Source organism: Gallus gallus, chromosome Z (genome assembly GCF_016699485.2).
Source record: "Gallus gallus isolate bGalGal1 chromosome Z, bGalGal1.mat.broiler.GRCg7b, whole genome shotgun sequence".
Classification (NCBI taxonomy): domain Eukaryota; kingdom Metazoa; phylum Chordata; class Aves; order Galliformes; family Phasianidae; genus Gallus; species Gallus gallus.
In genome coordinates, this window is record NC_052572.1 from 14,020,945 (window position 1) to 14,047,219 (window position 26,275).

The following is a 26,275-nucleotide window of genomic DNA, read 5'->3' on the forward strand; positions in this document are numbered from 1 at the left end:
CCTGGAGCATCCTTCTTGTGAGGAAAGGCTGAGGGAGTTGGACTTGTTCAGCTTGAAGTAGAGAAGGCTCTGATGAGACCTCATTGTGTCTTTCCAGTACTTGAGAGGAGCTTATAAACAGGAAGTAGAGTGACTATTTACACAGTCTAATAGCAATAGGGCAAGGGGAAACAGCTTTAAACTAACAGAGGAAATTTAGATTAGATGTTAGGAAGAAATTCTTCTACTCAGAAGTCTGTCAGGCACTGGCACAGGCTGCCCAGAGAAGCTGTGGTTGCCCCATCCCTGGAGGTTTTCTAGGCCAGGCTGGATGGGGCCATGGGCAGCCTAATTTGGTGAGTGGCAACCCTGCCCACAACAGGGTGTTGGAGCTCAGTTGTCCTTAGTATCCCTTCCAACCTGGGTCATTTGATGATTCTGTGATCATTAGGAACTTTTATACAAGGGAACAAAAAATCATCTTTGAACTTGCATGGTAAGGTCTTTCTAGAAATGGAAGAAGACTTGTACATTTCAAAGACACCCGTAACACTAAATTTACTCAGTGTAAGAACCACAGAAGGGACAATCATGCTCTTTCTCATCTATATAGACAGTTTTTGAGCATGGCCATGCTAGTGAAACTGAAAGCTGTAGTTTAGTCTGCAGGGCCAAGCACTGAGTGGGAAGGTTACTGATAAACTGATTAAAATTGAAAGGACCAGTTATTAGGACTTCTGCTGATAGGCTTTGTGAAGGCAGTGTTGCCACTTGCTTCAGTATGGAAGGGGATGCAGTGGGGATGCAAGGCTGCACAGAAGAGTTAATGACCGTCTTATACCAGAAAAGACCCTGGTAGGGTTGTACAAAATTTTCTGTGGATAAGGTGCAATGTCCTCACCCTTAGTCTACTCATTTTTAGCATAGTGCGAGTCTAATGTAAGTCATGAGATGTAGCTTGGTATAGTATTTTGTTGAATAGTCTTCTTGAAATTGGCAAGAGTATGAGCAGCAGTTCTGGTGGAAGTGGATGAAGGATCAGGCTCTCAGCTGCCCCTCAGGGCAGGAAACTTGTGAAGTTTATCTGTAGACATCCAATTCCTTGTGCTCCTGTATAAAGTAACAATGATAGGAATGGAGAAATGTGAATGCATTTGTCTGCTTTCATTACATAAAATGTTGAATTTGCTCCGAAGTTTCACTTTCTTTAAACGTGATAGGCTTCCTGCAGGGAGGGAGTTATCACATATTTGGAAAGGGATGTGCTGCCACGTGCAGCCAGCCTATCTTATGCTAAGCTCTTCTGCATATAGTGTGCCTGCAGAACTCTGTCTGTATTAATCCCTTAACACGGAGGGGAGAGATTTACATTCACTACACTCTAGTAGTTACTATAGCTAAAGACTGTGGTATATTCTTTCTGTTCACAAGATAGAGCTATAGATTTATTAAGAAGGTTTTGCTAATTACTCAAGTTTCAGAAGAATTAGTCTTTCCAGTGGTTACAATTCTTAATCTCTTAATGCAAATGATTAGCCGTGCTGTGGCTTGTTGGGGTTTTTTTTTTTTTTTTTTTTTTTTGATCCACTACAGCTATATTTGGAGTTGACTTGGCAATAAATTCACTTTTCTTATTAACACACTGAGGCAGATAAATTGTTGGCTACAGCAGCACTCCACGTGTTACTCTACTGTGGGGCAATGGTGTAAATGTAGGCGAGCTGCATCCTTTCCTTGTCTGAAGATGGGTGAAGGCACCGAGCCCACTGTAGACTGTATGAAAAACATTGTCAGAAGACATTAAAATATCTCTTTATAAATAGATTTGGCAAATAAGCGTTAAAATTGGTAACCTCATTTCTATTGTTTACTGCTTATTTGACAGGAAGGTCTTAAATTCTTCATTATAGTAGGGTTTTCTTAAAGGGCATGGGGTGTGACTGAGCTCTTTCGGTTTCAGATACAGATTTTTAATTGCAACCTGGCATCACCTGCTGCTACCTTTTTTATTCCAAAGCAGATCTTTCGTGCCTACTTAGAAGATTAACTACATGATTTTCATCTTCACTGGACTAGTGACTGTTAAATAGGTCACTCTTTCTAGGGACTGTAAGCACATGCACACAAATTAAAAATAAAAGAAAAACACTTCTTTGTGAAGAATTTTTTCAGGACCAGTAGTAAATGAGATGGCTCAAATAATGGCATTGATATCACTGAAAATGTAATCTGGAAAAAAAGTTGCCTTGAGTCTTTAGAAGATAAAGTGCTAGACTCAGTAAATGCATTACAATGACTTTGAATTAATTCAGGTAATGAAATGAGCTGTTTTCTCTTTCTCTATTTGGAAATACTGGACATACTAGCCTTGTAAAAAGAGCAGCTTAGCAGCTTATGTCTTATGGCTATTGGCTTAAAAGATGCTGATAGCTGTATCACAGGAATGTGTTTAATTTAAGCATAAAGGCTCTAGACATCCTGTTTGGGTGGTAAATAAAAATGCTGATGTGTTTTTAAACTACTTGTGATGGATATAGTCAACTTCTTCTAATGTGAGATACTTCATCAAAACTTTCTTTAAACACAGTGTTTGGATATTCTAATTTCCAGATCTTACCAGTGAAAGTAGAGGAAGAAGTTAACTGACTTTTTAAATCTTTGGATAGTGATCTTCAGTGAGTTATTTGCTGCCTTATGAAAATACTTTGACAATGCTGCACGTAAAAATAAAATTTTTTTCCCCGTGGTAGTATCAAATGGGCTCTCAAATTTGTATTTACTTAGACAATTAAGAATGGAGCTCAGAGGTTTTTGTGAGGTTATGTAATGTGTTTTGTGCAGTTGTTCAAAGCAATGAGCTGCTTTTGTAAATGCACACAGTTTATCTATTCAGATTTACATGAACCCGAAGCACCAAATCTGTGGAGAATAGAGCCAGGAAACTACGCTGGTATGATGTTACAGAAGAGACGTGAAAATTGATTTCAGCAGTGTTGGTTCTCATTACCAGAGAACTTCTTAAACAGATAATTGTATTTGATATTTACTTGATCGCTTGGCTGTAAGTGAAATCAATACAAATCGTATCTTAAACTGGTATGAATTTCAGGACATGCAAAGCTGCGCTAATTCAAATGCACTTTTTACAGATATGCCCTCTGTTAAGCTGATTAGTCATTACTTGTTGACCAAGCAATTTTTAGAGGATGTGGGTGGCAGCATGTGAAATGTGGGTTTTCCTGCTGCTTTCTGCAGATAACCAATGTGAATATGTGAGCACTGTGAGTCAAAAGTGTCCATCTAGAAATTCTGTTCTGGCCCTTTGTCACTTACAAACCTTCATTTAATTCAGTATTTAAGTCAAGGAGTTCCTTAATGTCTTACAGGCTTTGTTATGTAGTCTTTAGTCTGATTAGCAGCACATGAATAATATAGCATTCAGTTGAACCATGTAATTAATTTGTCCCATCGTAATGAACTGTTAAGTAATTCCATTAGTCTAGGATAAACACTAGGGTCCTTAACCTAAGTATTACAGCTTTTTGAAGATAACTTCCGTGGAAGAGAAGAGTTTTGTATGAATAGAAATAAAAATGAACTCCATGCCTCCTAACAACAAATGTACTCTGAAATCTGAAAGGCAAGCTTGAGTTCAAGGCTATTAAAAGAAACTGAGGAAAACTGCTTGACTGTAACCAAACCTGCATTCATGCATCGTCAGCAGAAACTTACTTATAATCACTTGAGTGGCAGTGACTCTGCCTATAATCAGCTGATCCTGTTGCAGAAAAGTGGAAGAGCTGAGGTGCTGATTTCTTTATAATAAGAGTTCTGGAGCCTGATTGGCTGTAGTTGTCCACGTGCTTGCTAGTACACTTACTAATTTGCGCAATGTAAATCCTAGCATGAAGAGGGTGACTTGCAAAGAGAATATTGACTGGAGCAGTAGAATTAGTCTGCACTGTGGTGGCAATCCAGTAGGCATATGTAAGAAAAACCTTTCATATTAAGCATTCAAGTAATTCTGTAAGTTCCAGCCCAGACCTCCTGGTAATGTTGCACTGGTTGCTTTCTAGCATGTCTTCGTTTCTGCAGGTGCTAAGAGCTGCAGGAAAATTACTTTGCTGTTAAGTGTGTAACTGTGGCTGCTTACAATCAGATATCTTTAACTTTTGTTAAAGCGTAACTGATTTTATTGTAAATAAAGTATTACAATGCCATATTCTTATAGTATTCTCCAATTCTTACAGCTGGATTAACATAGAAGAGCTTTTAGTAAAAGCTCAGCATAGTGTCTAAAGTCTGGATTCATTAAATAACATGCAAGAATCTATAACCATTTGGTTTGTTATCAGCTTAAGTTTGGTTTAAGTAGGAGTAATTATATGACACAGCTGTCAAGTGGGAAAAGAAATCAATTCTGGTCAAGGTGTTAAAGATGTCCATTACAATAGAGATATAAATTAATTAAATCGGTACTTGTTGAAAACTGTCAAATTTTATCTTTAAATGGAGATTTCCTATAGTCTGTATTCCAAAATGAATAGTTTATTGAAAAAAGAAAAAAGTAATTGTTTTTATGGATTCTGTTTCCAACTTGAATACTTACATCTGTTATAAATGATTTAGCTTACGTGGAGCTCTAATTAAGAACATAAAATTGTCTCTATTCCATACTTTCAGTTTATTATGAAGATATACTTCTTAATAACACCCAGATTTGCATCAAGCCATGTGTAATAACTGCAGCCTTATGCCAGACCCCCATTCTTTCCCAGTGGTGCTGTCTTTTGTTTTTGTGAGTTTGTTGGGTTGGGTTTTTTTTTGAGAAATGTACCATTTCTGAGATCTGTTTATTTGCAACACAACTTCTGTTTCTGTGGTATTATGCCTTGTTCTTTTCATACCCTGGATTACCACAGACCCTAGGTGAATGTTGTGTTATTCATCCCAACTGAGACAATCCATTATTTATGTTTCTTAAGATGGTCAAGTATGTGGCACTGACAAGGACTCAATAAAAGCAGGCAATCATCCAAGTGTTGATGATGACTCAGTCAAGCTGTAATATCAGCACACAAGCAGAGAAGTCTTCAGGTCTGTGGCAGCTTTGGATTGTGTTGCCTTGAAGGTCTTTAATTCATTTCATCTGCAAATGACTCTGTCCTGCTGGCATTTAGTGAAGTGAGAGTAAGCAGCAGTGTGATTTCAGCTATGCGTATTGAGCATAGCCTGGGTGAATTCTGTAATATAGGCAGGGAAAGAAGATTTTATTTTCCTCCCACTGATCTTGCCATGAGATAGCTTCTGAGGAATGTATGCACTTCCAAAAATAAAGATATTTCCCCCCAAAAATTCAGCAAGGGTATGCAGATATATTTGGTATTTGAATACGTATCCTTTAGAGTGGCACAGAATTTGAGAGCTTGAATTTGCATTTGCTTCTTCTCACATCCGTAGGTACTGTGACCTCTTGTGTGCTTGCCCGTTTGAGATTTAATGAAATGGTTAGCAACATACAAAAAATGTAAATCTTCTCAGAGTAGTCCTTCATTCAGTTATGTTGTTTGGTTTGCAGCAGAGAAGCCACTTTTGGTTCTGGAATAGTTGCACATGTGTTATTTGGCAAGCCAAGTGAAATTGAAGGAGGTTATAGGGGAAAAAAAATCTCATATTTGGAGTGCTTGGAGTACAGTGAGTTAACGGAGATGGCAAAAGCAGAAATTCCTTCTTAGGCACAGTTTAATGAAGTGCAATATTTTTCTCTTTCCTTCAGGTCCTTTTAGATTCAGGAGCTATCTAAACATAAAAATTCCACTTCAAACAACAGTTTTGTGTATAAGTAGAACTCTTTATTACTTGCTTCAAGTATTGATATTGTTATCTGTCCAGAGTAGATACAAACCATTCAGTATGTTCTATCTAAACAGTTTCTTTACTCGGGGATTTTCTTAGCCTAGCTTTCCCAGTCTGTGATGACTGTGTTCACGTCCCACTGAAGAGTTGTGTTTAAATACACTTGTGATTGACCTTACTCCAGTATAGCTATAGAAAAGGGCCAGGAATTTTTCTGTCCTTTTTATAACTCCTGGCTCTCTTTCTCTACTGAAGCAATTAGCCTGAGCTGACCTCTAGCCAAATGTTCCTGTGGTCAAATTTCAGCTGCCTTGAGGACAGTCAGCTGTTGTAATTATTTTTCTGGTTTTAGCTCTCTTCGTTCTTTCAAACTGCAGGAGTTAGGTAAGATATAGATTATTATCCTTTAGAATAGCGTGTGTTACAGGCACTGAAATTTCTTGATCTGCTCAGTAACAAGAAGTTTATTAGTGGTACTTGTCTTTCATACATGTGCAGACATAATTTTCGGGAGGTTGATGTTACTAGATTATAAAAGGTCGAGTTTGTCCTAGAGCTGATCAGAAGAGAAAAGCTGACTCTCACTAGGTTAATATAGCAGCCTCTGAACAATACTGCCCTTGTGAGCTTGCACAAGTGTTTTAGAGGAACAACAGCGGGTTGTTACAAAACAGATATGTGAGAACTTTCAGCAAGGAAGTTGTCTAATGGCGTAGCAGATGGTGCTTCAAAGGAATCTTCTCTGCAAAATCTGGTTCTGTACCACCAAAGGCAGCTCCTGATGGGGCAGCTCCTGCTTCGCAACAGATTTTCTCCCATAATCCTGTAGGCATGGTGGTACAGCTGTGCGTTGACCTCCAGTAGTTCTGAAGTAGAAGACTTACTGCATCTCAGCAGTGCTTTTTGTTTACATGCTGGGTACAGAGAGGTGACACAGACCCTACTGCTTCATATCCCTTGCAATGCTCCTTCTGGCTGGGCGGGATCTTGGGCATGGAGACCTATCATGCAGGCTCTGGAGGGGAAGTGGAGTTTCCTTTTTCCAGGGCCTGTATGGAGCAGAGAAGATTTTCCATGTTTTCAGATGAGAGCAGTCACCATTTTTGAGCTCAATCCTGTCTGTATTGGACATGTTCAGAGTAAACCTGCTTGCTTTTTCTATTACAGTTTATTACAGTTCTTTGTTAAAATAAATGTTTATGGATTCATTTTTGCTGAAGCAGTTTCCTGATGGTATCACTGCATGCAGCTATGTCAACAAGAATGCCAGCACAAGAGGAAGAGCAGTACTGAAGTGGGGTTGTGTCTATCTGCAGCAGTAAGACCTTACTGAAGCTTAACGTGATATCTGACCTCTGGGATATGTCCAGACTCCTGGGTTAGTGCTCTAGCTGTCAGACCGCTTTTCCTTGGAGGAAGCTGAGATAGCTCCTGGTTCCGGTGCATGAACAAGGGGATGGCCTGTGGGAACAGATCCCCTTCTCATCACAGAGTTCCTTGGTGTGGTGTGGTTACAGAAACCAAAGTTCTACTTGCAGATGTTCTCTGAATGACCGACAGTGTTGATGATTTTGTATGGAGTACTCCTATGTGGGTTGTAGGGTTTTTTGTAGCTGTTGTTAGGCAGGAAGAAGTAGGAGAGTTTGGAGAAGAGTGGTAGGAAAATTAGCAGATGGTGGTGGAGACGGGAGAACCGGGAAGTGTAAATAGAGGCGATGTGGGATGTCTGGGTGTTACAGTAAAGGAGCAGGGTTGTAAATAAAATAATGCTGTGCTCACGGCTGCGAAAAAGAGAGCAAAGCTTCAGGGAGAAACTGGAAGGGCTGTGGGGATGGACTGTTTGCTAGAGTGCAAATTTTCTAGGAGGGGAGAAACTGACAAATACAGTGAAGCATTTCTGTAGAAGATTTATTAGTAAGATACAGCAAGAATCCTTTAATCATGAATACGGATGGAGTGGAGACTGGGTGAGCTAGATAATAACGTAGTTGTGCTGGGATGAACCTCGTGCTGTGCCTACTCTGCAAGTAGGAGAGTTAGTTTCTAGTTGCTTTCTAAACTTTTACCCAGCCATGTGCTCTCCAGCAGCAACTGCCTTCCACCACTCCTCAGTTTTGCTCCACAGGCTCTCACATCAGCCCTAACTCCTCACAAGCCTGCATCCCTCCAAGCCCTAATACTTCTGCCCCTTTGGACAGAGCTGTGCCTGGTGGGACAGGGATGAGTACTGCAGCTGGGCATTCCTGTAGCAGCTCCAGCACAGCAGGAAGCACCTCCCAGTTTGTCTATGCAGTTGTAGGTTAGGCTTTGCAGTGTGGTTGGAATAAATTTTCCCCATGCTGGGCATGAAACTGGAGAATTATTGAGTAGTTTTGCTAATGAGGGTGTGAGAAATACATTCTGATTTTCCAGTTTTGTTCTAAACAGCATGAATGAGAAATCTGGCATTAGTAATAATTGCTTTTTTTTTCCTGCAGTGTGAGTAATCTGTTCTCTTGGGGTGAGAAAATTAAGTAAAACGAATTATCTTTTAAGTTCAATGTGAACATAGTTTTCCATGCTCAGCATGCTTGTGTCTTACAGTTGATTAAATTCAAACTTTGCTAACTGTGGTAGGACTATTTTAACAGCCAAGTTTGCTAGCACCAGTTGTTTTATTCAGTAGCACCCAGTTAAAACATTGCTCCATAGTGGACTCAATAGTTGGATTTATTCTGCTGATCTGTTATGTCAGATGGAAAAGGAAAATGTCTAGCTGAAAATACTTCATCATAGAATCAAAGTTTATTGTACTACTTTAAGGTCAAATATAAAAGTGCTACTTCTCTGTCCCCCCAGCACTCATTTTTTCACTTCATGCAAATCTAGACTAAGGAAGTATTATACATGTCCTGCAATGACAAACACAGCATCAGGGGAGCATGAGCTGGAAGTCTTTGTTCCCTGAGAGAGATTGTTCTTTCCAACTTTCACTTTTAACCTAGGCTAGTTGTTGGGATCCATTCCCTACAGGCTGCTCTGTATGGAGTGTGGTTACTTTGGTTGCTTCCTGTAAGCAAGCTAGAAATTGACAATACTGATTTTTTTCTTCTATATTAAATGAACTAGTGACCTATGAGCTAGACTTCTTTTAATAAGATTTTTTACTATCTATCTCTTAATTCAAGATGATGTATGACTAAAAGAGGCAATAAGCTGTAGACTAAATATGCTTCTAGTTTAGATTCAATCAGAAATTCAGTGAAAATAGATAATAATTTAAGTGTCATGTACCCATAATAATATCAGTTTATAAAGAAACTCTCTTGTTCTTTATTAATACAGAATTAGAGGTATGGATCTTCGGCATCTGCTGTTTACTTTGGCACTGGTGTGTGCAAATGACTCACTTTCTGCAAGTGATGGTAAGTTTTATGATATCATTCTGTGCCTTTGTGTATGTAGAAGTTTAAATACAGAGTGTTTTTATACTGCATGCATCAGGACTGTGCAAGTTCCTTGATTATGTTACCTGGGTGTAAAATGTGAAAAATATGTCAGTCTTACTGTAAAGATGGCAGGTAAGGTAGAGGCAACAAGTTGGAAAATGAAAGGGAATTTCATAGACAACACCAGGTGTGTGGAATGCAAGCAGTCTGGATCACTGATGGTGTTAGATCTTAAGATTTTCTTTGTTCATGTACTGAAATTATGGAAGAATTGTGTGGTGTTAATTTTTTAATTGAAATTTTTTCTTTTTTCAACAAGCATATTTAGTATGTTTCTCTGATAAAAGTGGAACTATTTGAAAGTACAGAGGAAGCACTTTAAGGCTGGGTGTATTTGGTCTGAGGCCAATATGAACAAGTTGCATAAGAAATACACTTAGAAATTTTTAAGTAGAGGTTAGAAAAGGGATTTGAAATGAACATGTAAACTCAGACAGCCGGATGGCTGGGGGTAGCTAGAAGAAACCTTTTTATCTAGGTGAAGCTCTGTTCATGATTCAATAGATTTGCCCAGGATTCACATCCACATAATGTATTTGTGACTTTCCTCAGTCATTCTCTTTCCCAGCCATGTTCACCTTAACTCATCCACCTTCTAGATTAAATGTAGGGCTGGAAATTAATCCTTCCAGCTGAGCTTTCTCTGATGCTTTGTCCTCTTGCAACCAGCAATGCTCTGTAGCCATTTCTGTATCACCCAGAGGCCTGCCTTGAACCTGGTTGGTCCTTTGGGGACTGGTTTTTCACTCATTTAGGACAAGAAGTTCCCGTTAACTTCAGTGGGAACTTTGTTGTTGTGATCCGACTGATCTGCTAACGCCAATTATGATCTACTCCTGTAAACAAATACAGAGCCTACTCTGCTCTGTCTTGCTCTGGCCTCTGGGGAGAACAGTATGTTTCCCATAATTACTAATCTTACACGATCATGTTGCCGCTTCTCCCAGAACTGCAGAGCTGCAGAACTAGCGGGGTTCCATAAGCAGGTGCCCCTCCTCACCTTGTGTCTGAAACCAGCGCCAGCAGAGAAAGTCAGGGCAGCTTGATGAGTAATTTGGAAGAAGTGGAATGGAAACGGCTTCCACAGCACGCTGTAAACAGACTGATTAAATATTCAATGAAAATTTCTCACATCTCTCAATTTATTTCCTTTTTCTTTGCTCATTCGTTCCAATCCTACTTAAGTGTTACCAAACATAAATTAAGTACAGGTAGAGTTGCTAGCCATGTTTTGTTAGTCCTTCTGGTGTTATTTTTGGAGTATGATATGAAATCAAGGGGCTGTGTAATAGTTGCCTATAATCATAACTGGTTAAAGGTGTAATAACCTTCTTTCTCCCTGATACAGTTTTGCATTATCTTGGAGTTACATACTTAGCATTTCTAATCACTTATATTTGCAGAATGACTGGAGAAGTACAAGGGTTATTATCTTATTGTTAAGGGGGACATTAGGCTGCAATAAGATATAACTGGAACTCAGATCATCAATTTTCAGAAAGTTCTTCTTTAAAGATAGTTTCATTTATTAATAAGAGCTCACATTGGAAGATGACAAGTGTCTATATTAACTTCCACGTTTCTGGCTCAGATTCTTGTCCTCAGTCCTATTAGGCATCAGATCATCTATAAAATTATCTTTTCCACTGCTAGTTAAGGCATTTTCTGTACCATTTACCAAATTTCATTTGAATCCCAACTGTAGCTGGCTGCTGAAGTCAATGAATGGGTCGGGTTTTCACTTCTGTTCCCTACTTTCAGTTCCTACTTAGAGCAGCACTTTCATTCTGCTACCTGCACGTCCCAATGGAAATGAGAGCCTGTTAAAAAAGTGCATAAGGAAGTGTGGTTTAATGAAGTATTTGTTTTTGTATTAGAATTGGTCTATAACAAAGTTAAGCCTTTATTACTTCATTCTGTATCCTTTTCTGTCTTCAGATTTTGTTAAAAGAGGAAGTTTATGATAGGAATTTGCTGAATAAAGCTCTATGCTCTTTTTTTTTTTTTTTTTTTTTTTTTTTTTTTTTTTTTTTTTTTTCCTTTTTCCTGTTGCATACCACTCCTCCAGTTAGGTGTGTGAACAGAAGTAAAATTTGCAAATTCCTCCTTGGTTCTGCTGAAATGTGGAAAGTTGGTATTTCTAAGTGAAATATGAGACATGTACTAGCTTCTATTCACTGTCTTTCAGAATGGCCAGTAGAACAAAAATGAATGTGTCCTGACTTGATCCTTTCTCCACTGTGTCTGTATGCTACAGTACCTTCATTAAGTGGGCAAAAACAAGCCCTGCTTGGATATAGTCTACTGGACCAATTGATTGCTCTCACAATATATAAAAGCACACATGGACTTTTAAATCCTTTCCAGCTGAGGTGTGGTCCAGATGGCCTAAGTAAATATCTTCATGTTACACATAAAACTCAACCACAGTGTCACCTATTATCTGGTGGCTTTGTCTATAGTAACTTGATTAAATAGTAACTTCTGTGAGCTTACCTCCAGAACCAAAAACTGAAAAACATTTTAGTTGTGTTCTTGTGCTAAAATCCAGGACACAGTGCCAACTGCATGTGTCCTGATCTGCAGTAATGCTATGAAACTGCGTGTGAAGCGACAGCACTTTGTCATCCTGAAAATACATTTTTAAGAGTAAGCTACTTCTGAGGTCCTAGCACTTATGTGCTGAGTGTGTGGGAGATGGCTGGCTGAAAAAGTCAGACAAGGAAGTTTAACTTGAACAGAAATTTGGGAGATAGCAGCTCAGAGAACACCCATGTGTCATTCTTGCATGATGTAGATGAGGTTGGTTTTTTGCCAGTAGAGTTTTCTTTTTCTTTTTTTCTTTTTTTCCATGAGGGTGTGCCTGTTTCTGCAAACAGCTCCCAGCCGCTCTCCCAGCTCACTGTTAGGTGATGAACCCTGACAGTCTCACAAAGCTCTGCCCGGCACAAACTTGCTGAGACCTTCCTATAAGCTTAGTTAGATGTACTACATACTGGATGTGTTACCACTGGGACTGGAAGGATCTGCAGTGTCAGATTTACTGAAGAAGTTCACTTCAGAAATTGTTTGTTTTTATGGCAGCACGGTATAATATTAGCAAATGTTATACATTACTGACACAGTGTACGCTGATGCATGGAAGGAACCACGTAAGAACTGCATACTTTTGTGTCTTGAAAGTAAGGCTTATATTCAGCTGTACAAGCGCCTGTGCTTCAAGCTGGATCTCAGCAGTGGGGTCAGATCCACCCTTGGCACACACTTAAATCCCATACGTGTTTCCTCCTGGCAGGAAAACTACTGTGAGGCCAGCGGCTGGCAGGAGAACTGCACAGCATTCAGGACCAGATCTTGGACATTTAGTAACGTGTTTGCTTTCTGCTAGGTCTGCTGGAGGCTTTCCATTGATTTAGTTTTCGTGTTCTCCTTCTGCCAAGAGCCTGGCTTGCCAGCTGCTTAAACAGAGGCTATGGCTAGAGTGAAGTCACGGGGTGCCCACCATCAGTGAGATGGAGACGCTAAATGTGGCCAAATACGTCTGCTACATCAGGGCTTCAAGTGTGGGTTGGAGTTGAGCAGTTTGGGGACCTGCAGCCTCCTGCCAGCTGGACACTGAGCCACACACAGCCCATGCTCCGGAGGTGCCTGCAACAGTAAGGGCACAGCACAGGCAGAGAGAAAGTGTGAAGGTGAATAGTGGGAAGGTAATTTTTAATTTGTGTGTAATTGAAGCAAAAGGCCCATTTTCCCAGCTCTGAAGACACGTTTGTAAAGTTAGCAGAACTACAATTCCTGAGAATTGGGTTGTTTTGAAGGGGTGGGATTATGTACTTTTGAAAATTGCAGAGCTTTGTTTTAGCTAACGAGGCACATGAACAAGAGGCTGGAGTGATTCATGGAAGTTTTGCTGACTTCTGTGCAATAGTAGTCCTGCTTCAAGGAAAACTATGAGTTTGTATTCAAGTACGCACCAGCTATTTGTCTTTGAGATTAATGTAACTCTGGTGTTTCAACTCTGTATCTAAGCATACGCTTAAGTGTTTTGGCTCAGTATAGCAGCTGACATCCAAAGGGGCTGAATTGCCGCAGGCAGAGGTTACAAAATGTTTAGGAAGTAAAATAAGTTTTGTCTGCTGGTTCCTTGTCTACAACTGACCAGTGCAGGTCATGTAAGGACGGAGAGGATAAACCTGGAATTAGTCCCAGTTAATAAAACAATACGTAAACTCATAGTTCCAAAACTAATTTCTTCCCAGTGAAAGAAGTAGGAAATGCCTTTTATCATTTCTCTATACTAAATCAAAGTTTATTCTACACTATTGCAGCTATGCTAATTCATTCTCTGGAGTAGGTCTAATGAAATGTTTGTGTTTTCTGATAGAACTGTGGAAAATATTTCTGAGTAAACTGTTTTTGTGCAACAGTGATTTTAGGAGCTGCGAGCCTGAATTTACTTTGCCTTTTATCTGGTCTGACTTCAGACTTCAGAAATGAGTTTAATGTTCTGTGTCCCTTTTTTTTCTTTTTCTTTTTCTTTTTCTTTTTTTTTTTTCAGTCAGCGTGTAAAACTCTTATGCTCAAATGCTCTGTTTTCCTTGGTTTTTTTTTTTTTTGTTGTTGTTTGGTTGGTTTTTTTTCCTTCAGAAGTATGTTCAGTTAGTTGCCCTTCTGATACACATGAAATCCAGGCTTTACTTCCCTGAAAATGTCTTTCTGTTGTGCTACGGTCTGCCCTCTCACTGTGCTTGAGTGCTTTGTATGTTTCCATGTCCAAATTGAACTGCATTTAGGTGTGCTCTAGGCGTCAGAGCTGCCAATTATAGAAGTAGGGATTTAATCCACAGGCCACGTGTAGGCTTTATTGTCATTAAAGACACTTCTGGGCACCTCAGATATCTGTATGAGACTCACAGAGACAACACAGGACTTGTAGGACATCTGTACTGTCCTGGAATAAACAGAAGTTTATTGAGCTCTATAAAAAGCTTTAGGCCAGGCATTTCAAATGCCCCTGAACTTTATGTTTTCAGCCAACTAAATCAACACCATCAGCTGTTCTTTTTTCTCGGGACAGTATTGATTCTCTCTGTACTGATTCTGTGGGAGGCTGGATACCTAAGGATGACACTCATACATGTATGAATCATATGGAGAACCTCTAGGTATCTAAAATACCTGCATGAGACTTGCAGACAGCCCATCAAGCCTATAGGGGACCTATGCCTTTTGAAGCAGGCAGTCTGAGACAGTTACAGGTGTCTAGGCTACTGGATTTTGGCCTAACTTGAATAAAACAAAATATATATTGGTGTCCGGGTGTCTGCATTTTGAACAGTCTCATGCTCACATCTGCCTTAGAATATTCCTAGATGGAAAGGAATCAGTGAATCCAGTGCCTTGTTTGGATCTATATAATTCTGCATACATTCTACTGTGAAATGGTGTAGCTGCTCAGCCATGTGCTGTAGATCTTCTATTGCCAGCCAAGGTGAGGAGTCTTCTTAATGGACTGAAGGGATAACTAGTGGCTTCTTAGTGTCACCATGAAGTTAAGTAGAAGACTGAAGTTGTCTAAAGGCATATGTTTTACTTTTGTGATGCACAGAAGAATTCTTAATCTAAGCAGTAAGGTGCTTTTGAATTGAAGCATATTCTTGGCTGAGAAAGGGAACTTTCCATTTGTATCTGGAGCTGGGAGATAGCAAGAACTTCATTATCTGGTCTGAAATTCTCAGTAAATATCAGTGACACTGTGGGGTTTTGGCTGAACACATTTTCTGATTTAGGCAAACTCACACTGCAGTCAGTGCAGTGACAAACCATTTCTCATACATGAACACTTATTTTTTAAGTGGTTTTTTTTTTTTTGTTTTTTTTTTTTTTTTTTTTTTTGGTGATCAGGGTGAGTTATATATTTCCATATAAAACTATTCTAATCTTGTTTGGAGTAGGAGAGGGTAATGAGAAAGGGCAGAATCTCTACCTTAAGCTGCAGACTCCCTTCCTTCTTCTTTGTGAATAGTAGTATCATAATATAGTTGGTAGTCACTGTGTTTGTTTTCTTTTCCTTAGTTCTTCTAACTGATGTATATTTGCTAGTGTCTCAATTATATAAGTAATAATTATGGAATACAAACCAGAGCAGAGTTGGTAGTAAAATAAATGTTAGATATTGCTGTCAGCTTGGTGAATCCTCTTTTACAGGAACAGCAGCAGAATTGTTGAGAATTCATATTTAAAAATGACAAGTTTTATAACAGATTTTAAACAGGCAAAGTATTTAGAATACTTGCCTTATTTCCAGAAGTATTTCTGAGCAAGAAAAAATACTCCATTATGTAGTAGAAATTGCCACAGAAGCCATTCCAGGAGCCAAGATCAGGAAGCTTGGCTCAGGTAAACGTAAGTTATACTGCTCTGATACTGCTAAGCCATTCCTGCTGGAAAGAACACTCATTTTGGCAGGAACCAAGTAATATTTCCATCATGACTTTCCATTCTGATTAGGCATAGCTTTGATAACTGTCAGAAAATTTTGAGGGAGGGCCTTGAGTCTGTGTGCTTCTGAGTTGGTTTCACTGTTCTTACTTCTTGATCAGTATGTATAACAGATAAGTATTTTATGTGGTCCAATATGACAGTATCTAAGCTCTCATATGGCAAAGAAAGGATTTCATCTTGTCTTTCTTCTGTGTGGATAGCATATATGATTAACAAGAAGGGACTTAGTATTTCTAAGTGTGGAAACTACATTCTGGAAATGAACTGTACACAAGAGAACACAGAAAAGAAAAACATAGTCCTGAAATTTTCAGTTATAGTAGCCTTAAATTATGCCCATCAAAATCCATATTTAGGTTTGTAACTGAGTATATCCAGTAGTTGAAATGCTGATATGCATTTCAAAAGACTTGTGCCTTTTGTCCATTTCTCTAAACCACATCTGTGACTCCAGCATTTAGTGAAGTGTTTTGAGCTTTTGGGTATCTTCACTCACAGACATGCCAAAAGACCACACTGTGAGCAGTCAGCTTCAGGCACCTTGCAGAATAACGTACATGCCAATTTTCCTGACCAGTTATCTCAGATATCTGTAGCATGTCTGCTCTTGCTTAGATTTTCTTCATTCCTTCTTAGCTGTCATTGTATTTTCTTCTCTCTAAAACACAAAATCATCAATTTGTTGTCTTCTGCTGTCTTTTGTGGGGTCACTTGCAAAAATTAGTGACACATCTGTAGTTAGTGCCAGGTGTAGCAAGAAGGAAAAGTTAGTCATTCTGTATATCAGCTGCAGGGCTCAAAATACCAATGTATGTCTTCTCTTTCCCAAGTAGCCAAGCCACCAATATACACTCTGGTCCTCCTATGAACCATGTCTGCTCCTCTTTTACCAGAGATGAGCTGCACCAAATACTTCTTGCTCAGAGTGATCATTTGTGACTTGGTTCTGGAGGAGAATCCATGAGGCTAGTTTGAAACAAATTTTGCCCATAATATGCTTTCAGTTCATGTATTGAAGGAGGAAGATCAGATAATGGAGACAGCAAGAAAAGTACAAAACAAATTTGTTACAGCTAGGAAGATAATAGTTGAGAAAATTCTTAATTAGCTTTTACTTGAACTTTCATTCTGGTATTACAAATGTAATTTTATTTTTTGTATGAATTATATGAACTGTTTGTAATGCACTAACCAAATGAACCTCAGGTAATAAACTGACAGTGCATCAAGAAAAGGAAAAATAGCTCAAGCAAATAAACACTCATATTTCAAAAGCATATTGCATGAGCTGTAATGAATCATTCTGTGCAGAGGTAAATGGAGAGCAAATGATTTGAGTATTACCAACTGCAACTGGAAAAATAAATTGTTACTGCACATTCACAGGGTATTATGAAATGACTGTTTGAAACAAACAGTAAATATTTTTCAGGAATTCAACCAATGGTACAGTTATCATTGTGCAATAGTTTGCACTGCCGAATTTAATATATGAGGGACTTATAGAACCGAGAGACTGTCTGCAGTGTTGCACCTTTTATTTCCATGCTATGGTCTTCAAAAGTAGTAGGATCTGATCTGAAACAGAATAAAAGCGTGACTGGAAATTGGAGAATGGTCACTGAATAGATCTGGTTTGTATCACTGTACATGAGGAAGTATTGTTAGACACCTCAGCACTATTTTGCACATCACTGCTCTCTTTAACCATTCCAAAGGGCCAGAAGCAACAGAGAAGCATTTCAGAGCAGAAATCACAGGGTGCCATCCTTGAGTCACACAGAGTGTCTGTCATAAAGCTTTGTACTGCTAACCACCCTCAACAGAAACAGATCATTTTCAGGGTTGCAGAAGCACTTTCTGCATAGTTGGGCACTTCAGCAACTAGAGCTGCCATTTGGAGTATGGTTTGGTCCAGCCTAGCAGAATTCTTGATGAACTTGACCGTGACAGTCCCTCGGTTGTTTGTTTCAAATGTTGGCTGTTTCTCTAGTCTTCCTAGTTACTCTCCATAGCAGTATGCAGATACACTGGTGATCACCCACTTCCACTGATGATGAAAAGGGGAAAGGGATAATGCTGGGGGGCTTGATCACTGAGTGGGCCTCCACAGCAAGGCTTTGGTACTGTTCCCCAGAACTTCTGGTCTAGGTTATTTCTTTTCACTGTTACTGGAGAAGTGCTAAGAATTAACTAAAGAACAGTAGCCTAAGAGTGATGCTAGGGAGAACCTGGGAGAACCACAGACTATAGACCGGGTCTCTTCAGCTTCTGAATCTGGAGGAAGTTTTGATATTTAACAGGACAGTTTTTCTACCTTGCTTTCTCCTTGCTCATTACAGAAATGTACTTCATCTATTAAACAGTAACAGCAACAATTAATTTGTGGCAGGGGCTGAAAAAACTGTCACCCTGCTGGGGATTTTGAATCCTTGCTTATGCAGTGATACTCGTTTTTTTTGTTTTGTTTTGTTTTGTTTTGTTTTTTTCCTGAAGCACAAGATGTGTTTAAAAAAAAAAGATGAAAAAACCTTCCATGATAAGGCACACAGTATTGTTGTAAGATAGGCTTATAGTATTGATAATCATAGGAAGAGCCACTTGTAATTTCTCTTTACTCCTGTATTTCAATCTTATTAAGTTGGTCAAGGAGATTTACCTTGGAGTTTCAAAGAATGAAATAGGTAACAGTGGCTGGGAATTTATCAGTTACATCAGCCTTGACACCAAAGAAACAGGATATAGCAGAATTGACACCAATTATTAAAAAAGACTCAAGGAAACACCTGAAAGTTTGCCTTCCAGGCAAGGGAAATGGAAATAAACTTGAAAATATATGTAAATTGGTAAATACATGGAATAATATGATATATTTTGAAGTCTGTGTAAACCATGTTTCTTTCAAAAAGTGCTTATTGTTTGCTCCCAAGATTTCAACAAGCACAGAGAAAGCCTTTGCTACAGCGACATAGCAGAAGTCCTTTGAAAATTACCAGGGGATAAAATGGACGGGTCTTCATAGGTTAAAAATTCATCAAAACATTAAATAAAGGAATAAATGATCAATTCCCACAGGAGAAACATCTAAGGATGTTTCCCTTCTACAGTCCATAAGAAAATAAATAGAGAAGAACTTTTCTGCTTGGAAAGCTCCATGTTCGGACGTGACAGAAATCTGTGCAACCCTGAATGGTGCCAAGAGAGTGAAAGAGACGAGTGTGAGCATGCAGCAGGCATCCAGGGCCTCCTGGATTCCTGCTCATCTCGGTGCAAACTCTCCAGCACTGCGCTGCTGTGATGATGGAGTGCAGTTGGATGGGGGAAAGGCAAAAAGATCCACCAAGCATGTAAAGTGTGTCCTTTGTGGGCTTTCCCTAACTCATACCCAGAATATGTTCAGGGAAACATACTGAAGGGAAATAAATATATTTTTTTCTTTGGTTTGGGATTTTGTTTGTTTATTATTCCCCTAGCAATGTGCAGTCTTGGCTTTAGAGACAAGGCTGACGCAGGAAATTTACAAGCAAGTGTGAATTTACTTGGATCAAGAGTTTATATTTGAATCCATATATGCTGTTTATTTCTTTGTAAAGACAAAATAACCACAACAATAACATGCCTGGCTGGCAAACCCTGTGTGTATCATGTTTCTTTTAAAAGGCACTTACTGCTTGCCACCCGTGCCTACAATAAAGCAGAAAAAAACTATGTTGACATTTACTAAATTTTGAATTTTAAACAGCATTGACAAAGTAAAATAATGTCATTACACTCTTTGATATTTTTCTGTCTCTAAAGCACTGAAGCACAAGACAAAGTAATAAATGTAATAATTTGACTTTGAACAGGAAATTGCAAGCATAGGGAAGTGAATGCAGGTAATAATTGTAAATGCTAATACTCCATTATTTGCTAGTAATGATCAAATAGTTAATATTCATAATTATTTCAATAAAAACCCTTATGACAAATACGTTTGCTGTTGTATAGGATTTAATTCAAACCATCTGTTTTAATCTACTTGTATATATCCTGGGTTGGTCTTTGCTTGCAGTGAAGTGTTTTTCTGGAAGATAGAAGTGGTTATTAAGGGAATGGAAATTATTAGTGGTTCAGGGCTTGGCAAGGAAAAGAAATGTTTTTTTCACATTCTTAGTGTCCATTTTCAAGGACTTCTGCAACAAAAAAAATGGTTGAGGGCAGAATATAACACACAAGAGTTACCTGTCATAGGCTACGTGTTGATATTTTGGGATTGCTTTGATTAAGGTGTTAGGAGGTGGAAGTCACTGATCTGACTATTCTGCACGACTTCAATCAATTCTTAATGTATTCCAAGGAAAGTATATGACACAGGTGAACAGTAAAAAAAAAAATGCTGATGTATATAGAAATAACATAAATTCTTTTCTAGCAAACTGCTTCATTCTCTGTTTTATTCTTCAGTGGGCTTGTAGTGGGTGGTTGTTCTTGCTAACTAGTGTAATTATCTTTGAGTGTAAATGCCTCATCTGTTTTAGACAAAAATAGCCCTCTTAACTAAGGATGCCTCCACTTGGCTCCAAAGCTCAGCACTTCTTGCTGTGAAGATCTATTAAACCACTTCACAGAAAAAAAATGCTTATATCTGATACAACTCCTCAAGTGATGAAATGGATGCAAGATCAATATCTTACTATCTTTTCTTTCTGAATCCATTTGCACGATAGGATGCTGTAGACATTAATCAGAAAAGCCCCAAGTATCCTGTTACCCATGGCACACATCTAGGGCCTTGCAAAATTAAATTGATGTCTTGGCTGGATTATGTCACACATTGCAGAGACAGAAAAGCAGGCTTTGCAGTTCTTACTGAAAAACACCTGAAAATACAGTCATTGATCATAGCCAACTCAGGTTCACAAGAGTAAAGTCATGTTTAATAAACTTAATCTCCTTTTATGATATAGTTTACTCATATAGTTGACAAGGGAAAACCTGTTGATGTAATCTTTTTCGATTTCAGCAAAGCTTTTAATACCACTTCTCACATTATCCTTCTGGGCAAAATGTCCAGCAAACAGCTACACAAGAACATAATGTGATGGGTGAACAGTTGACTGATGGGTCGCACTCAAGTAGTTGGTAAATGGAGTTACATCAGGCTGGCAACCAGCCTGATCAGGCTGGCAACCAGCCACTAGATGGGGTTCTAAAGGCTCCATTTTCAGGCCAGTTCTCTTTAGTGTTTTCATACGTTATCTAAATACTAGACTTGGAGGTATAATAATGAAGTTTGTGGATAGGATTAAATTAGAAGTAGCTGTTGACTCCCTCAAGGTTAGAGAGGCCTTGCAGAGAGATCCTGACAAATTGGAGGGCTGGACAATTACCAACCACATGAAGTTCAACAAAACAAATGCCAGATCCTGCTGCCGGGGTGTGGCAAGCCTGGATATTGGTATAGAGCAGAGGATGAGAGGATGGAGAGCAGCCCTGTGGAAAGTGATCTTGGGATTATGGCTGACACTAAGGTGAACTCAGATCAGAAGTGTCCCCTGGCAGCCAACAGCCAACCAACAAGGATGTACAGCTAGTAGAGTGTGTCCAAAGGAGGGCTGCAAAAATGGTGGAGTGTCTAGAGGGGAAGACACATGAGCAGCTGAGGTCCCTGAGTTTGTTGGGCCCAGAGCAGAGGAGCTGAGGGGAGGCCTCATGGTGGCTACAGTTCCTCACTGGGAGCAGAGGGCAGCGTTGAGCTCTGCTCTCTGTGACAGCAACAGGGCCCGAGGGAACGGCATGGAGCTGTGCCAGGGGAGTTGGGGGGGGGGGAGGGGGGGGAGAGGGCAGGAAAAAGTTCTCCACCAGAGAGCAGTTGGCATGAAACAGGCTGCCCAGGACATTTATCACAGCCTCGAGCTGATGGAATTCAGTAAGTGTTTGGACAGCACTCTCAGACATAGGGTTTGATTTTTGGGTGGTCCTGTGGAGAGCCAGGCTCTGAGCTTGGTAATCCTTGTGAGTCCATTCCAGCTTGGGATATGCTGTGATTATGTGAGCCCTGGGGGATTCTTTGGCTCTCACAGCTGAAGCTGTTCATCCTCCCATTCCTGTGAAAGGTAATTAATTAAGTAGAGTTACGTATATTTCTACAGAAATACTTCATTAATATTGCAGAACCTTCCAGAATGAGACTTCACATTAAGACAGATAGCAAATATCAAACTGGTGGAATTTAATGTGCTTAGCCCAAATATCTAGCTGCTCTTCTTCTATCTACTGTTGCCAGTCCATGTACACTGCTAGTTGTCTGAAGCAGGTTTTTCTCTGAGTTGCTCTTTGTTTGCTTCACCAGTCAAGTATATGTTTTTTTTTTTTACCACAGGGAACACGCTTTACACAATTTGGCCTCCTGGGCATATTTGCCCATGGTGCAATCTTGTGAATGTTTTGTTGAGATAAGTGCTCAACAGCTTCCAGTTAGTGTTCCACAGGAGGTGAAGGATTCTTTCCAAACATACTGACCACCCCAGAATAACTATATCTTCCTTGCAGAAGCCTCAACCTGACTTATTATCTTGTTCCCACAGAACAGCAGGCTTTACAGCCGGCTGCACCATCTTATCTTGATGGTAAACTTAAGGAGCAGTTCCAGTTACAGGAAAAACTGTGACAGGATTGTATCTTTTGGGGTTACTGTTTGTTCTGTGTTTTCCAGCTTTGTAACAGAAGGCTTGATTGTAAGTTATTGTTAAACTCTGTTTTTCAGTTATGAGCTCTTGTTACTGTTGAAATTAAACATGTTTTTTTTTTTTTTTTCTTTCCATTTGTTTAGTCAAAAGTGCAGTTTTTCTTGAGGCTCTGTTTTTGTTGTTGTTGTTGTTGTTTGCTTTTTGTTTTTGTTTTTTGCTTGGAGAGGTACCCACAGTTAATGTCTTGCTACTTAATTCCATTATGTTCCTTTGAAATTCCTTAAGAAATACAATTTAGGACCATGACAAAAGCTTTCCCTCCCCTGGGTTGTACATCTCAGCAGCTTGCAAAGATGTGTGAAATAAAATTGAGATCTCCAGTAATCCTAAGATACCTGAGTAACACATAATGACTTTCTAGAAACAGTGTTTTTCCTAGTCATAGCTATCCCTTTAAAAAAACGTAGTATTAGACTTAGGATGTGATTCTTAACCTCTTTTAATAAAAGAAGCAAGGACCAATTAAAAAAAAATAATAATAATGGCTTACATGGATATTGCTTGTAGATTTAAACAGAGATGGGCTCTCTGTGTTGTTCTAGTTGCCTACAGAAATCCCATTGTGTAGTCAATTGCATTTATGAAAAGCCGTTATAATCATCTAACAGATTACATTTTTAAGAGCTGCGGATATTTCTCTTTTACGAGAGTTAACTTGCCCTGACTTCTTAAAAGGGTGGGGAAATCCCACAGCATTTCCTCTGTGTTAGCATAGATTTTAATTACAGAATGATAGAAATATGAGAATTACAGAAAAATGCACGTGAAGAAATTCTCCTTCCTTTAAATCATGGAAAAGCTTAGATCATAGATAAGGATTAAAACATATAACTCCATTTTGGGGATGTCTGGAGCACAGATGTGTTACTAGGAGGAACAGAGCTGGCCTAATCAAATCCTTGCAGACCAATATGCAGGTGATGTCCAGAAAGCCACTGTGCAGGATGCTGAGGCTATATTCCACTCAAATGAAGTTTAGTTCAGTGCTAAAGTGTGAGTGAAGTTGCTTTTATTAATTAAGCCTATTTATTGTTTTGTTGTTGTTTTATTAGTTAGGTAGTTCATACACGAACTGTCTTACATTACCCTTTTGTTGTTGTTGTTGTTGTTGCTGATGTTTTTTGGAGGAAATGTGCTTCAATTACCTGTGTTGTCCTTATCAGACATACCTGTCATCAACGTCAGTAGAAAGTCAAAGAAGTCACAATAACCTGAGCCCTTCAGATGAAGTGGGAGCACATTTACAGAAAAGGATGAGCTTCTGGATGTGCTTATCTGTCTGATAGCAGACAAAATCCCTGAAACTCTAGGAAGAGTAATAGTTCTGTAAGAGAGGCATTGGTCTGCAGCAAGCTTTCAACTTCTGTCTGCACCACAAAAATTCTTTTGTTGATAAGAGAATCTTGACATATCAGTTAATATCTATATCCTACTTAATATCAGTTCCCTAGCTATCAAGTAAGAAGGCACTTTGAGAATAAATTCCTTAATTGGTTCAAGTTGATCAGGTATTATGGTGATGAAACTGCTGAAGTTATGTAGTATTGCCTGTCAACAGCATTGCATTTATTGTGCAGAGGAAAATGATAGAAAAATGTATGTATTCTTCCAACACTGACGAAGCAGGAAAGCAGCTGTGTGTTTGTCAGTAGGCAGGGGACAGCACTAGCTAGCTGAGAAAGCACTGACGTTACCCCCAGCACATTCTTGATTTCTGCATAAATCTGTGTACTTGGAGAAACACTGCTCTTCTTCCTACAAGCAAGGATTTGTACTACTGTGAGTCCATAACTAATTGTTACCATGGGAAACTATGAAATGGCCACCCACACATTTATTTCTGAATAGAGCTTATGTTCATACATGCTCTTCAATTTTTCTGTACCCAGCGTATATATATATTTCTTGCCTAATGCAGGCAAGTTGAAATAAAAAACTTTTATTTGATTTTAAAGATTTTGACAGCATCAGCAACACCTGGAACACTTTGTCTGCAGGGTTGCTCAAGTTGCATAGATTTCCTGAGTGCCACTTGATGTTGCTTCAATTCACTGATGTGCTCAGAGCATAGACACGGCCAGTTGTGTGAAATTTCCCCTTTTCAAACTTCAGTTGTTGCTCACTGTGATCCTCCAGCCTTTCCCCCTGCTGAATAATGTGATCCAAAAATAAAAATGGAAATGGAGCTTTTCAAAGAAGACAGTATTTAGTTTCAAATAATAAGCCTATTTTTCCCTTTTGCTTATACACTGAAAAGGCTGAATTATCCTGCGTGAAGTTTTCTAAAACACTTTTTTTCATGCGACGAACACCAAATTTAGAGTATCTCCACTCAGATGAGTAAAGTGTGGAGAAGCTATAAGTGACACAGGCACCACAGTGGCAGGCAGTGACCACGGAGTCTCTGCTGAGATATGAGAAAGGGATGCTGCTGCCTGTGGTTTCTGCTTACCAGCAGCTGCTTGAGGAAGATGCTTGTACGAGCAGGTATTTGTATTAAATCTTTGATATGTTACATTTGACCTTTTTCGAGCTGCCTACTTTTTCATAGCTTTTAGATGTGCTGTTGAAGTCAGGCTGTTTGCTAACAAGCTGCATCAAAAAAATCGTTAGGGTCAAGAGGCATAATTGTTTCTGTTTGTCAGCAGAGTGGACAGAGGACTTCTGTAAGTGTAACTGCACTACAGACATTTTAGAGAGAATCTCTGTGAAGCAGGTTAAAATGTATTGATGAAATGCTATGGGAAAAGCTGCACTGTCACTGGCTGAGCTGCACATTTGCTTTGGACTGTGAATTTGGCACCGTTTTCTCAGACAAGAGAAGCACCAGCAGTAGAGTACAATGCTTGGCTTCCTCCTTGTCTTCAAAACAGCCTAATCTGCCAAATTCTTGCGTGTAAAAAACACTGACTGGATTAATATAAATGTCAATTATAACATTGTTTAGGACAGCAAGCAAACACTTGTTCCTCTCTGACATTTCTGTGTTGTGAATGAGCACCTTTAGCACCAGCATGGCCTATACTAAATGAAGGACTGAGCTCCATACATCACTTAAGCATGGATCTTACTGATCTTTTAACTGTGAAGCCTTTTGTCATTTATCAGCTTGATTCCTCTCTTTGTTTGTTTTTGGAACTTTTCTATCTGAAGTTATGAAGATTGTGCATATTATTGATCTAATTAGATTATGATGGATACACTGATGTAGCCTTAGAATTTCAAGGATGAGATGGCTATAGACCGATGGAGTATTAATGGGAATTGGAAAAGCGATGTTCCTCTAATTGCTTTGCTGTTTGTTTCCTTGTATTTCCTTAAATTACAACTTCAACAGAGAGCTCTCATATCAAATTAAAGTCTTTTTTAGTTGTTGTGAAATTAACAACTAATGTTGAAAGTGAAAACAGCAAATTAAATGTCTCAATAATCTGACTAATGTGCACCACCTAGCTTTCCTGGTCTGAGTAATGTACTAACAGATAAAAGCTATCAGTAAAAGCATGTGAGTATAAGAACTGTTTTATAAAAGTTTTACTCTTAAAGAAATTTAAGAATTAGCTAAGCCAAATTGCCTGAATGCAGGCAGGACAAAGTTCAAGATACAAAGATGTTATTGATCTTAGAGATCATCTTTCTCAATGAAACATCAATATATCAAATTTAAAAGAATATTTTGATGTTTTTCTTCCCTCAGCAGAAAGAAAAAAAAAAACA

The 26,275-nt window shown here is 39.0% G+C and overlaps 1 protein-coding gene across 6 annotated transcripts in view; it reads left to right on the forward strand.

The window, feature by feature from the left end:
* GHR (growth hormone receptor) overlaps positions 1–26,275 on the forward strand; it is a 132,256-nt gene that overhangs the window by 58,704 nt on the left and 47,277 nt on the right. For 5 of the 6 annotated variants that reach the window (NM_001001293.2, XM_046905279.1, XM_046905281.1 and 2 more), the window contains one exon: positions 9,160–9,239. In NM_001001293.2, the coding sequence (NP_001001293.2) occupies positions 9,170–9,239 (70 nt within the window). In that variant the 5' untranslated portion in view covers positions 9,160–9,169. Of the gene's footprint in view, positions 1–9,159; positions 9,240–24,217; positions 25,046–26,275 lie in introns of those variants that run through there. The other variant, XM_046905278.1, reaches the window with a different exon arrangement.